Source organism: Passer montanus, unplaced genomic scaffold (genome assembly GCF_014805655.1).
Source record: "Passer montanus isolate IOZ18808 unplaced genomic scaffold, ASM1480565v1 scaffold82, whole genome shotgun sequence".
Taxonomy (NCBI): domain Eukaryota; kingdom Metazoa; phylum Chordata; class Aves; order Passeriformes; family Passeridae; genus Passer; species Passer montanus.
Window position 1 is genome coordinate 844,896 of NW_024373479.1, and position 14,931 is coordinate 859,826.

At 38.3% G+C, this 14,931-nt stretch overlaps 1 protein-coding gene across 1 annotated transcript in view; it reads right to left on the reverse strand.

Annotated features, from left to right (window-relative positions):
- Nucleotides 1-14,931, reverse strand: part of BRF1 (BRF1 RNA polymerase III transcription initiation factor subunit) — a 171,797-nt gene that overhangs the window by 94,727 nt on the left and 62,139 nt on the right. The window contains exon 4 of the mRNA XM_039732995.1: nt 7,687-7,718. Within this exon, the coding sequence (XP_039588929.1) occupies nt 7,687-7,718 (32 nt within the window). The remainder of the gene's footprint in view (nt 1-7,686; nt 7,719-14,931) is intronic.

The window sequence follows — 14,931 nt, forward strand, 5'->3', positions numbered from 1 at the left end:
AAAACCATTGCTCTTTCCATTTCATCAAAGAGCTTTGCCAACATTAGGTTAAAAGCAGGCTTTCCTCCCAAGTTTATGGATGGTTCTACCAACCTAGCTACAATATATGTATCTCAACAACAACCAAACCCCCAAACAACTGACATATTTTCACCTAGCCCTTCAAAATGTTTACATGAAAATATTCTTAACGTGTATTTTTCTCAAATATATTTTAAAAATCAGAAATTAGAACTTCAAAGATATCCTCAGAATGATCACATATCCTGAAAATGACTGTGCAATCAATTATACATGGTATAACGGTAATTAATTCTATATTTAGTGAGAAATGAGTGTATTTCATGCTGTGTCTGACCAATGATTGGACTGGCCTAGAAGATGCAAAAATATAGCCTTAAATTTTACTGTCCTTTTTCTTCCTGAAATAGCAGACAACATAGAAGCACTATTCTAGGGAAAAGAAAAGAGCAAAATATACCCTCTGAATGAGAAGTCTATTTTCTAGGAAGTAAATCACCAATTTTTATACAGAAAAAAACCACACACCTACTGAATCTGGCAATTCATACTGGAGCCTGAGAGCGTGTGACTTTCCACGAGCCACTGAGACAGAACAGATATCACTAAAGCAAAATGTCTGCAGCATTTCAGCTGGCTTTAGATTCACTGCAAGCTCAAAAAGGGTTGTTTTGACCTTTTGTCTAAAAAATATTAACATAAAGAATGAGTGTTTGGCTGTAATTTCAGCCTTCTAAGCTGGCAGACCAAGTTTCTATAAATCTTGAACCTCATCACTTAGATCTTGTTCTGCAAGGACGACTTCACGGCACAAATCAATAAAGTTACTTCAGTGCAGCCAAGTACATATGATGTTTCCATGAGAGGCTTCACAAACTCATCTAGTTCTCATACTAGTCTTGGAAAAAAACTAAAAAAACCCATAAAACTCTAATCCAAACAAGCATTTTTTCCTTCTAGCCTTTTTCCTTGTCACGACATCCAAACACTTGATGTTTGTCACCATCAAACCACGTCACTCCCTAAGAAACTCCTCCCAAGCAAACTTTCCATAAATGCAATAATAAAGAGCAAATAAATATGAAGAGTCATAAAGAAGCAGGTATTTTTTTTTCTAGTGAAGTTCTAACAATCAAAGTGATTTCCAAATTAAATCGAAAGCAAAGACAAATGAATAATAAATGTGCTCAATTACTATTTATCCTTCTTTCCTTGGCCTAACTAAAAGTCTCCTGATCTATGGCTTATTTGAGAAGTAATGCACTTAAATCTAACCTACTTTTCCACTTCACCCACATCATCAGTGTTTTATGACTGACTTCAAGGTGCAGGCAATGTATTTGCACAAAATAAAAAATTAAAACAGAAAGAAATGGTAAATGAAGGACTTTCTTTCTTTTGCTTACAAGCCCATTTCTTTGTAGCTTTTGGTAACTACCAATTTACAAAGAAAACAAAATATACAGTACAGTGCATGTTCTGTATTGTTTTTCTCATGAAGCTCACACATTTTTAATGCCAGGGTCACAAAAAGAATCAGGAATATTTAATTGCTTCCAGTTCTTCTGGAAAATCAGTAGGAATAAAGACTTCAGGCCCTCTCAAACAATATTCTTCTCAACTTTAAAAGTCAACAGATTCACAGGTTCTGTTCTGGGGCACTTCTCATAAATAAAAAATTAAAGATGGCATAAAGTTCACCCAGAAATTTGTAATGCCACTGAACTTCTGAAACATGATACCTAAGATCTCCTGGGTTTAGTGGAATGTGGCCCTTTCACTAAAATTTTATTCTGCTACCACTGATTTCAGCTATTACTCACACACACACACAGATCCCGTGATAGAAGAGATATGATATAAAATAGGCATTTAGAGAGGTCTTTCTTTATTCTCATCATTTGGTTTTTCTGCACTCCATTAAGCTTAGAAAATTAGGAGAATTAATTTAGAGGCCTACTTTAATTTCTAGTTCTTTCTTCATTAAGAACTTCTTATAAAAATTCATATACTCCAATCCATCAAAAGCTTAAAGTTCCAAATTTAGAATCATATGACATTTGCATTTATAAAACCTAATTTTATATGAGTTCTTAGAATAGTGAATAAACAAAAATGCCCTTCTAAAAGGGTGTCTCTGGCTTAAACTTAAATTGGTGCAGCTTTAAAGCTTACCACATCAACTTCAGCCTCTTTTCCCCTTAATTTAAAAGGATCATACTGAAAAACAGTATTTCTCCAAACTCTCCCCAATCAAAACTGTTGAAGTGAGACAATTGCTTTATATACTTTCATAAGACTTGTGGTCTTTTCTGCAGATTTTCACCATATATTAAAATCTCCTAAACTTGATGCAATCACTAGGTTTAAGCATCAACACCTAATGCAAAAGAGGGGAGTCAACCTCTGTTAGAGGGGAGATTTTAAAATATCTGCATGTCCTGATAGTTTTCACCATATTCTCTTAGATTCAACTCATATTTAACAGAGTGAGTTTACAAGCATGTGGACCCATTACTGATTTTTTTTATTAAAAAAAAGAGGCAAAACAAAAACCTTCTTTAGCAGGAAGACATTTTTCAGACAAAGAAGTATGTGCTCACCAAGGCACTGCAAAAGCCTCTTTTTACAGGAGCCCTTAAGATTCTCTAAGATGTTGTCCTTTACCAATAGTTAATTTCTGTTCTCATTATCAAACACATTATGTTAATTAAAAGGGGCATTTAGTGAAGGAATGGCTTCCAATTATTCAGTTACATCTTCACAACAAGATCCTTCTACTTGTTATGCTCTTTGCCCTTCACAGTGTTTTTTGGAGACAGTCTTTTCATTTCACATCTGTCAGTCATCAGACACTGATTTCAAAGGGACACTTCCAGAGAGACTCTTATCCTTTCATAATTTCCTCTTGCTTTCACATCATGCCTGATCTGTTCACAAATACCAATATATTTCCACTTTCAGAAATAACAACAAACACCTCATTTCCAGGAACAGAGGAATTTGTCAGTCTAACACCCTCCAGAATTTTAAACTCTCCTGGGGAAAGAGAGAATCTCCCATTCATACAGTTACCAGGTTACCAGGTCACTTTAACTTCTGGAGAGTAGCAAAAAATAAAGCTGCTACCATTGAATGGAAGTTTCTGTTTGACTGTAAGCTCCATAAAGTTATAAAACAATAACCCTTCTACAAGCAATTTCCATAAAGGCTTTTCAAGACCATAGTGTGGCATTCTGGCAAAGTACAACAAATGGTGACAGTGGTTAAGATATTCCTCTAGAAAGACAAAGACCGGGCAGTTGGAACACCATGAGAATTCACACTGTGAAACATCCATGGCTGCCTGCCTAAATAATTAAACAAGCATGAAAAGCAAATGAGTTTTTAAGGAGAGTGTCTGTTGCTGGGGAAAGAGGCACCTGTGGTTGTTTGATTCATTATTAACATTTCTAGTGTAGTAATGCCTGAAGGTCCCAAACAGGTTGTTTAAATTAACTCAATCAACAGTAATTTGCATAGGGGCAATAAAGGCAAATACAGTCAACATGTTAATAACTTTATATGAAAAAAGGGTATTAAAAACTGAAGCAAACCAGTACAGTCTTTAAAAGACTACTCTATTTTACCTTTCTCCATACAATAAACTCCAACTTCCTAATTTTTTTTGATCCATACTGCATTTAGAGCAGTCAAAAGGTAACACACAAAAATACAAACAAGTACCCATCTCAGCTTGTCAGGCTGTCCTTCAAAAGAGACACAAATCAAAATTAAGCAGCTTCCCTCTCCTACTGGGCTTTAAAGCATTGCCTTCATTCAGGGGACTCCAAAGGAGACTCTCCTGCTAGTCACATCCATGGCAGTCCTGGAGTTCTTCCTCCAACACCACAGCAGTACAATAAGCCATTACCAAACCATCTATGCAAGAAAGTCAAAGAGCAATAATTTGCAATAATCATAGAGGAGTCAGGGAGAGGGAGCTCAATTCTGCCTTTAGATTAAATAAATGAAAACAAGTGTTCAAAAGTAATTCACAATAAAAATCCTTCTAGACAAGCAAGTACTAGATAAACTGCAGATGAAGAAACAGGGGTGAGAGCTGTGTTCTGAATTGGAAGAGAGACCAAGCAAGTACTAGTTACTGATTTTCACTTCTTGTGCATCCTCTTCCAGTACCTAGAACCACAGTGTAGTTCAGATGGCAATGGATCACATCAGGTCTCCAGCCCAACCTCCTGCTCCAAGCAGGCTCAGCCACAAAAACACACCAGGTTGCTGTGGATCTGGAGAGCCTTGATGGATAAAAACTTTAAAACTGCTCCTAAACTACTTGTTTCCACACTTAGCTGTCCTCATAGCGAAAAACCTTTTCTTGATATCAAGTGGAGACATCCCATTGTAATTAATTACATCCATTGCTGGTAATTTTCCTGCTGCACGCTCTTACAAAGAGCCTGGCTCTTCAGATGTCTAAGATCTCTTCAGTGAACATCATCCTGGTTTAACAGTGAACGTCATCCTTGTTACACTTCCTTGTTTAACCACAAGGCATGCTAAAAATTATATTCTACTAGGCTGAAACTGGGGATCAGAGCAATGCCAACCCCTTCCCCACAACCCCATTGCAAAGACCATGACACTGGAGATGACAAGAGACTAAAAAACCCCAGGCATTTCTGAGCCTGTGAAAGGCAGCCTTTCACCACACTGAGATGAAACTTCAGCCAAATAGTCCTCCAGGTGCAAGGAATGGGATGCTTGGAAAGATGGGAGAAAACCTAAACTGTTCAAAACTTGGCCAAGGCTAGACAGGCTTTGCAGCTCTCCTAAACAAGCCAGGCCTGTCGCTTAGATTGGACTAACAAAAAAGCAAACAAAAGGCCTGATTGCAGACCTCTCTAAGGACTATATTTGCAAGTAAAATGCAGGATCTGAAAATATAAGCAAGTACTTTCCCTGTCCTTCCAACTCAATCAACAAGCAGCACGACTGCTCGGCACAGGGAAGGCGCCTGATTTGTAGCAGGGCTCTGGACATTTTCAGTTCATTTCAGATCATGCTTTGAAGTCCAAACGTATCAGAGGCATTCTGGATCCGACAACACTTTCAACAGGAGACTTCCAAGATGTAAGATGTATTTTACATGAAGATAAAACACCAAGGAAATTGCCTTTCCAATTAAAAAAAAATTACAAAAAAAAAAAAGACTTTTTGTCTTTTCCCAAGATGGCAGCCATTTTGAAGCTCCAAAAATTATTATGAAAATGCAGCAGTCCCCCAGTGGAACAAGACAAACTCCCACATCTCAGTCATCAGCACCAGAAGAAAACTGATATGACTTTTTAAACAGACTGCATTAACAATAAAAATTAGTCTCCTCTATTGCTAAGTTTTAGCAGCACAATACTATCCTAAAAGCACATTACACTATAGGGGACAGCTTTTTATTTATTTATATCTTTAAGTCCCAAAGAAATTCAAGAAAGACAGGAAGAGGGGTTGTACAACAAGTACAAACCACAGCCTAGGAGGGCATTCTTAGGATTTCCTCTGCCACTTTTTTTCTAAAGAGCAGCAAGAGAGAAAGAATATAAGATATGTCATTAAACAAATACTGAGTTGCAGGTAACAGCAGATTCAGCACTTGGTTAAATGATGGTGGTTGATGGCTGGACTTGGTGATCTTGGAAGTCTTTTCCACCCTTAATGATTCTATGATTTTTTTCACCCTGAAATGCACTAAAAGCTGTTTCAGGGTGCTCAGTAATTCAGTCAGAGGCCTCCATGAAGACAATCTGTAAAGATGTTTCATGTGGTGACTTTCTCACAAAATTCCTGCAGCCAGATGACAAAGAGACCTGCAGGTCCCTCCCCTCCCTCTGCAACTGAGCTGCACCAGGAACATTCTGAAGAAAAGTCTCAACATTCACTATCAGTTTCCAAGCAAGAGCTGATGTAGCTCAGCAGCAGCTCATTTTTTAGACTTCAGATGTGATTTTTTTTTTTTGTGATATAAAGTCAACACTTTTTTCATCTCACCAAGAAAAACAGTTACCTGGACCACTACAACAAATTTTGTACAGATGAGTATGAACAAATTAAATATTTTGGAAAGTATTTAACTTGCTGCCACCACTACTACTGCTCCTCTCAACTCTTCTTCCTTAAGAACATTTACATCCAAACTTCAGGATGGGAGAGTAGTCCTTGGAAAAAGGAGTTACTTCAAAGTAAAATAGTATCATCTAATTGACTATTTTAAACAAACTAATTATTTTTTAAGTTTTGTGGGCAAAGACTTATCTAAAGCAGAATGTACTGAAATTTACTTCCTGGGCCACAAATGTTTTGCTACCAAGGTGGCTTGGGTGGTTTTTTTGGGTTTGGTTTTTTTGGGGGGTTTTTTTGGCTCAGTTTGTAGTTGTGGTTTTCTGTTTGGTTTGTGGTTTTGTTTGTGGGGGTTGGTTTGTTTGATTTTTTTTTAACAGACTTGGGGAGGAAGAAAAAACCATCAAGTTAGAACCTGAAAAACTCATATATGTATTCTTAAACAGGACTTTCTGGATAGGTAGAGTTAACAATAACATTCAACATTCCTGTTTGCTCAGATTCACCTTAAAGAAGCCATAGAGTAGAGCTCATCAGAAGACACAGTTAAATGCAAATCAAGATACTGAAATCTTGGATTTTTCTCTTTCAGGGGTTGATTATTTCCCTACCACTAATATATTTCTGTTTCTCCCATCTCCTCTGTTACCCCTCCTTAACCTTTTGGTCCCCCGTAAGTCTCATCTCAGAATCTTTTCTGGCTGGAATGCACAGAGGGGAAAAGACAAATCAATCTTTCTTGTCTGTTTCTGCTGACAATACATCTTTTCTTTTTCTTCTTACAGATACAATACCCCTTATTCTAGTTCACATTGTGACTGTTCTTCATATTACTGTGATCATTCTATTTCAAAACCCTCACCATGAAAAATTACCTGTGTTTAAAAGGAAACAAACCTCCCATTCTATACATGTACTCTTTGGTCGTGAGCAATCAAAATAATTCAATCAGAGTTTAGAAAAGAGAAGAAAGTTACTAAATTTCACAATTAAAGATGCATTTGATTATTGCAATTCCAGCAGATCGCTTCAAGCAATAAATAGTCTTCAGAGGAATGCCATTTACCAAGACAGCTGGGAGGACAAAAATAGATGCAAGTAACCTACTCGCATTGTATGTAAAACAGTTGTAACAGAGAGAATGAGGCTAAGACAACATATGTCAGTGGAGCTTTCTGTTTCCACAGACAGAGCAAGTTCGTATTTCTCTCAAAATACATTTTATAAAACACAGTTCTGAAGTGCACGAATACATTTACGCAGTATTACCTACCAAAAAGGTTATTTCTGTCGTCAACAACTGTTGTTTTAAAAATATGCAGCATCTGACCCTGTGCCACTGCAGTGACTCTGAATCCTGATGAAAGGATAATGCTAACTCTTGCTATGTTGTTTGCAGCATTAAAAGCATAAAATTTTTTTGACATTTAATTTTACTGAAAAATTACTCAGATTTTCAAATCCGGTGATTCTCCACTCAGAATTTTTAGAGAAAAATTAAAACATCTTAAACTTTAACAATTAAAAAAAGTCAAAATAAATAGGGTACAATACCTGAAGAAGGTCGCTGAGGTCAAGTAACATATCTGTGAAAGAAGTCAAGGAATATACATGCTTCTTGAACGTGACAGTATTTCTTCATTTCATTTCATTAGCAAGCCAAAGAAAGGGAAGAAATAAACCCAGGTTAACTGCTAAAGAAACCAAATATGGGTTAGGACAATTCACCACTTCTGCTAACAGCCAACATCCAGTTAATTGTTCAGCTGCCCAAAACACCCTGCCAGCACCTGCTGAAATCACTGCTCAAGCTGACACAGTGAAGTGAGGGTCTCAAAGAGCAAGCCAGCGACTGTGAGACCTACAACACTCACCATATCCTGCAGCCCAAGAAAGACCAAGGTAAGGGGGTCCTCTGCTCTGCTCAGAGCCCACCCCAGTGCTGGGATCCCAGCACTGGAAGGACACTGAACTGCTGGAGAGAGCTCAGGGGAGGCCACCAAGATGATCAGAGGGATGGAGCAGCTCTGCTATGAGGAAAGGCTGAGATAATTGGGATTATTCAACCTGGAAAAGAGAAGGCTGTGGGATGACCTAATTGCTGCCTTATGGTACCTCAAGGGAGCCTAAAAGAAATATGGAGAAGAGCTTGTGACAGGACATGGGGGAATGGCTTCAAACTGAGAGCATGGTTAGATTGGATATTGGGAAGGAATTTGTTAGGGTGAGGGTGCTGAGGCCCTGGCGCAGGTTACCCAGAGAAGCTGCAGATGCTCCATCCCTGGAAGTGTTCAAGGCCAGGTTGGATGGGGCTTGGAGCAACCTGGACTAGTGGAAGGTGTCCCTGCATGAGGCAGGGGGTGGAACTGGATGACCCTTAACTCCAACTCAGGCCATGCTATTACTCTGTGATAACTAAAAACAGGAATAGGTTCAAGACAGAACACCCTTATTACACTTTAGAATATCAAGTATCATCAATCTCCTATGTCAGCTTATGAGCCCAGAAACACAGATGGAAGAGCAAACTAAGAAAACTGAAATAAGTTTCTTTTGCTCTCTTCTATGAGGACACATCAAAGAGCTGGGAAGAGAAAGCTGCTTTGGCTGCTCCCTTCTCCAGCCAAGCAAATCCAGTGTTACCTTTCAGTTTTCACTCCCTTCATGATATCCTATGCTGCTGCAAAATATTAGGTCACCACCTACTCATTATGGGCACACTTGGAAAACATAATAGTTAAAAACAAGCCAAACCACTACAAGTTTCCATTAGAATTAACTGAAAGCAAGCACAGTTATGGGTGCATTGTCTAAACAGTATCCAAAATAGAGGAGGAAAAAATAAAAGAAAGCACCATGAGGCCCAAGGTACAAAGGTAGCTCTCTTCCTGCTGTTAATGAGCACATGCTGGATGTGCTATCAGCTACTCAGGTGTGGCTCACATGTTGTAAAAGGGTTTTATTATTAAAAGGAGTGTCAAGGTAAAGTGTGAGAGAAGGGCAGAGAGTGAGGCACGCAAAAAAATATATATGCAGGGCTGTGTGTGAGTTTTTGCATGCAGCAATGTGCAAAGAAATCCAGCATTAAATAAAATGCAGGGACACCAGTGTAGTTTGGTGCATGCTGTGGTAACATAAGTATTAGTGAATGTTCTTCAAGTAAGCCAGAGTAATACAGTGCACATTTCTCCTAAACATTATCAGCTGTGGAAGGAGAGTAATTCAGATAACATAATCAGTTTATACATAAACATTCTCCTGGCTAAGAACTTTTATCCTTGAGCATTTCTACCCTCAGTTTGCATTCAAAATTGTATGAATGCACTCCAAATTTGTTACAAAATTTAATATATTATGTTAATATTATTTGGTCAAAATTAATTTCCACATTAAAAACCATAGCAATGCTGGGTAGTTAATTAGCTGAAAATTCAGTATGGCTCTGAAAAAAAATCAGAAATCCATTATAGGTAGTATTATGCAAGACATTACAGTAATCTGAAATTTTAACACAGTAAGGGAACTGCTAACAAAAACCATCTGTAAAATACACAGCTTAGAAATCTACACAGAGCAATACTGAATTCAGTGCAAATTTTTTGTAAAAGTGAAAAAAGAGAAAATGGAAAGACGTTAGCAATGCAATTGCCAAGGAACCATAATAATTGTCAGCTCATCAAACAGATCTAGGAAGAAATCACTATGCCAATTTTGTGCTCAAGAAATATTCTAAGTCTGAAAATGTTCCCAGCTCATTATTGACTTGAAGTGCCTGATTATTCTTTGCCCACCCTGAGATACTGTCCCCAGTGAGACAAAGCAAAATTATCACTGATATCTGATAGATCTCACCTCAGTTTAGGAGGAAAAAAAACCCCTGAAACACCAAAAGAAATGCATCTCATAGGTTACTGAGGCACAAAGTGAATAACTGAGTGGTCCTTAGCCTGGCTGCTGTCACTGGAGACAGAAGAGGAGTCAGAAGGAGCATCAGTGCCAAATGCTAATTCAGATTTTAGGTGAGCCAGAGAGGTACTTTTCTAACCCAGGCATTTCAGCTACAGTCATGAAATCTGCATACCAGAGTATTCTTCAACCTCCTCAAACTGTTGAACACACTCTGATGGAAAATCTAAACTTACTAACACATTACAAACGCTTAGGCTTTATTAGTGCAACGAAAACAAACCCACCTTTTATGCATTTATAATGACACAAGATCAGAGCTAAGCATTGGGAAATTCACAAGCAGTGTTCAGACAACTCTGAATCAATTTGGAGCTACATTATAGATGCTTTAACATACAGTTCCCTTGCTCCTTAGAGAAGTTTGGTTCAAATGTCCACCGAAATTGTAAGCAAAGGTCACAATAAAAATGTGGTGCTTCTGGATTTCATTTAAGGTAGCCTCCAGCAATCTCTCTCCCTGATTAGACGTGGAGCTACTACAGCAAAGCAAAAGGGGAAACTTGAGTCATGCAGTAGCACTGGGTTGGCCTTTACTATGAACGTTGTGGGCACGATTATCAGCAGGAAGTGGTTGTAAAAACAGCCGTTGTTTTCAAACTCCTTTTCAGAGCTGGAACGGTCCAGGAGAACATACAACAACAGCTGAAAACAGCAGATAATACTTAATATGTATTCAAAAATTATACAATCGTAAGACAAATGTTTTCTTTGAGGCTGGAAGAAAACAATGATCATTTTACATATGGAGACTGCTACCCAAGAGGAAAAGCTCCTGAAGGGATGGAAAGCTACTGGTACTGTAGAAATACCCATGAAAATAACAAGGCACAAGGGGATTTTGGTTATAAATGTGCCCAAGTTAAAAAAAAATAAATGGAAAAGAAAAAGTATTAACAGTTTAAACTAGTTTTCCTTTGCCATTAAGTCTTTAAGCAAGTTTCACCAAGGTATACAACTGTCTGTCAGTAAAAATGTAAAAAAGAAATTACTAAATCAAAATAAGTCAAGTCTAAATGCATTATTTAAAAAAATTAAATTTAAATTCAAGGGAATCCTTTGGCCAACATGATGTAAAAGGTCAGACTGAGTGGCCAAAATGTTCCTTTGCTGCCTTTATAATGTGGATAATATGAGAACTCCATGATTCACTGCAATAATGATCTCATTCTCAGCACCAGAGGAAAAAAAAGTTCATGAAGAAATGAATAGTACCGGAAACCTAAAACCCAAAATACCAAAACAAGCATGCATTTGTACTTCAGAGAGACCTACATTTTACATATTCTAGCAATCCTAAAGTACTTGTGCAGCAAAATCCCCCTGATTTTCAAGAATAACATCTAGCAGGAGGCAAATCTGCCATTTGCAGGAATAAATTGTGCAAGATGCTGTTAAAATAACAACTACCATTTACAATACAGTTACCCATCCTAAAGAAATCTTAAAAAAATTAAAATCTTTGGTGTCTGACAATCTACAATAATCAGGAAATCTTCAGATTATTTCATGCTACTGTTTCAAAGTTCTACCACTGGGTAGCATGGTGTGTCTGGGGGACACAGGACAGTATTAAGAATCAGGGAGAAGACAAAGATTCTAGCATTGATTTTAGTTATTTAGTTAGTTTTTGTAAGTCACCCTTGGAACATTTTTTACTTATTTTTACAAGCTTACTACAAAAGCAGCCACGGCATGAAAGGAGGAGTGGTGTCAAGGAACTGTGACTGCAAGCCACTCAGGAGAAATTTGACATCCATAAAAGTCCTGCTGCTGTAATGAAGTGTCACCTTTATTCAGCTTAAGCTAAAATGTTTTCTGTTTCTCACAAAAACTAAAACCAGATCCATTAAACATATAAAATATTTAAACATAATCTCACTTTCTATACTCAACAGCAGCAATTCAGTTGGTTTCAAATAAAAAAGCAAAGCCTAATAGGAAACATGTCTGAAAAGAAAAAAATCTGAATATTACAGCAAAATTTTCTCAAGTTCTTAACAAAAATAAATATTTGCAATTTCAGTGTCAGGGTTCTGGATAAACAACATAACAAATGAGAACTTCCCAGAAGCACTTTCCTTAACAAACACATGGAGAAAAGACAAAAGGGAGGCTGAACACTGAAGTGGGGTGAGACCAGGGTGAAAAACTAGTGACAGCTTTGTCTGGCCCAGAACCCAGTTTCCAGCCTTTCAGATCAACCTCCAATTCACATCCTTCCCCTTCCACAATTTAATATTCCATATGATTTCTGATTATGACGTACCATGATTATACCTCTGCTGCTTTACAAACTGTCACCATTTTAATTAGCCGTTAATTGAGACTGACTGACAACACTAATTGTTTAAAGTAAACATTTCTCTTTCCAATGACACCGAACTAAAACAATTAGAAAATAATACCCAAACTCAATTCTTTTGTAGAAAACTCATTTCTGACAACTCTAATGAAAGTTTTGCCTCAAGGCTGAATTCCCACAGAGCCAGCTTCCAAAATTTCTTCAGTCTCCAATTTTGCCTCTGCAAAGAAGTCCACACAGCACAGGCTGCACTCGAGTACACAAATAAAAACAGCACTTAACAAATGAAACTGCTAAGCACAAATGCTGTTTTTATGAAAAGCAATCTTTATTTATGTGTAGATTAATGCACGATAAAAAAAGAACTGCATTTTGGTCTGCGGCATTTTTTCCTTCTTTGCACACAGCTGTATGACTGTGTGCAAAGAAGCTTCATAGGAGTGTATTGCTCTAAATTCTGTATTCTAAAATCCCCAATTTGAAAACAAAAAGCAGCGCCCCACTCCTTCCCCATGTCCATCAGGATGTTTCTGCAGCAGTTCTCTTTCAGCACGTGCAGCCTCACTGCCTGCACAGCCCAGGCAAAGTCAGCAGCAGTAATTCAGCATCGTGCCAGCAGCAGGCAGATCAAAGGCACTTGGGGCTGCATTCAGCCTGCCATTGACTGGAAGGGTTACAAGTGGGCCTTTCTGGCTCACCTAAGCCTTTGACACCAGTTCTCCCCACCTGCCTCTCCAGCAGACAAACCTGGGCTGCTGCAGACAGGAGGGATCCAAAGCCTGTGAGCTACATCAGCCCCCAGGCTCCAACACACCTACAGTTCACTCTATCCTAAATTAATGATGCAGCTTTTTTTTCCTCAATAATTGTCTTCAGAGTCATTGTCATTTAGAGGAACATTTTCCAAAGCACCCAGGCTGGCTGAATATGCAGGGAGCATTCAGCATTTCTGAAAATGCTGCTCTTGGAGAACGTGGTCTTCAAAGGGCAAGCACAGCTAAGTTGTGCTCCCAGTGTTACCAACTTCAAGTAAAAAGCCTGCTTTGTGGGGTAGGGCCAAATATTTACACAGTTACATGGAAATTTTTAATAGTCACATGTAAATTTATAACAGGGTGCAACACAACAGGAAAAAAAAAAGTAAAAAATATATTTCTTGTCTCAGAATGCTTGTACGGTCAACTTGCAATTATACAGGGTATCAAAGGGATAAAATATGCAAAGAATATCCATACTAAGCCCCTAAAAGATAATCTAGTTAGTATATTTGCTTAGGGAAAAGAAAATTTAGGCATAGAATGAGAATGTAAATATTAATTTAAAAGTTCTGAGAGACATGAGGTTAATCTTCAACTTGAATGATGTGGCCATGTATAAATAACAGTTGGCTATATTCAAACAACAAAAAGTCTCCAAACAAGAAAGAGAGACCCCATCCTCTGAACAGTAAATTGAACAAGCACTGGCAAGGGAAAACAAGAGAGGTTGCTAGGAGAAGCAAGGTTTAAGGAAGAACTTGAAAGAGCAGGGCTGGCAGATGAGAATGGGAGAGAGGCAGCAGGAAAGGAGCAAAGCTCAAGCTGCAAGGGGAAAAATAAAGCAGAATAAATTGCAAAATTACTGCAGAAAACACAAGCAGGTATGAAAGTGCACAGTACAAAAATCTGCAGACTGACAATTTGATAATAAAGTGGGCTTTTACAAAGGAGCTGGGAAGGAGGACATTGATAGTAAAGATTTAAGTAAATGTAAAGGAGCTCAGTTCTCTCTCTTTTATGTGTGTACAGAGTCTACAAAGGTTACGACTCTTGTACTAACAGTGAAAGAAAGTTCCAAAGAAGTCAGAGGTGCAGACTTAGAAGAACTATTCTGAGATGGCTCTCAAGTATTCAGCACAGCAGCAGTGCACACATTTGGAAGCAGCAGAGGAAAATCACTGCCTGCTCAGAGGTGACAGAGGAAAACCAGCAGAGTCATCAGCCTGATAACTCTGCTTTTTCAGAAAACTCCAAATGCAAGTTTGGAAATATGTAAAAATATGGAAAAAAAAATCTGCCATAAGTAGCTTGATTGCAGTTCATTACCACCCCCTCCCCATGGCTGCTATTTGTGCAGCAACCTGGCAAACCAGCCAAAGGAACTGTCTGAAATGAACAGTCTTGTCTTTTTGCCTGTTTTCAGCTGGATTAACTCCCCAGTTCACATGTAACTGCATCAACACCTGGGCTGATAGAAGGCAGGGGATGGACTGAGGGAGGACTGGGAAAGCAAGGCCAAAGCAAGATAACTTCTTTCTGAGGCTGTGCCAGCTCACAGTGGCTTAACACATTCTCCAAAACTAGAGCCTGAGACAATCTCTCTGTCACCCATCCGCCTTCTCAAATTCCTCTTCAAAGTTTGCACGGTTTTTCCCAGCTTGCTCCAAAACACAAAGACCTACCTTATCTGAAAGAGAAGCCTAAAAAAAAACAAGTAAGGAGAAAAAACAAGCAAGCAGTTACTGCAGAGTTTCTGCTTTATAGAAACCA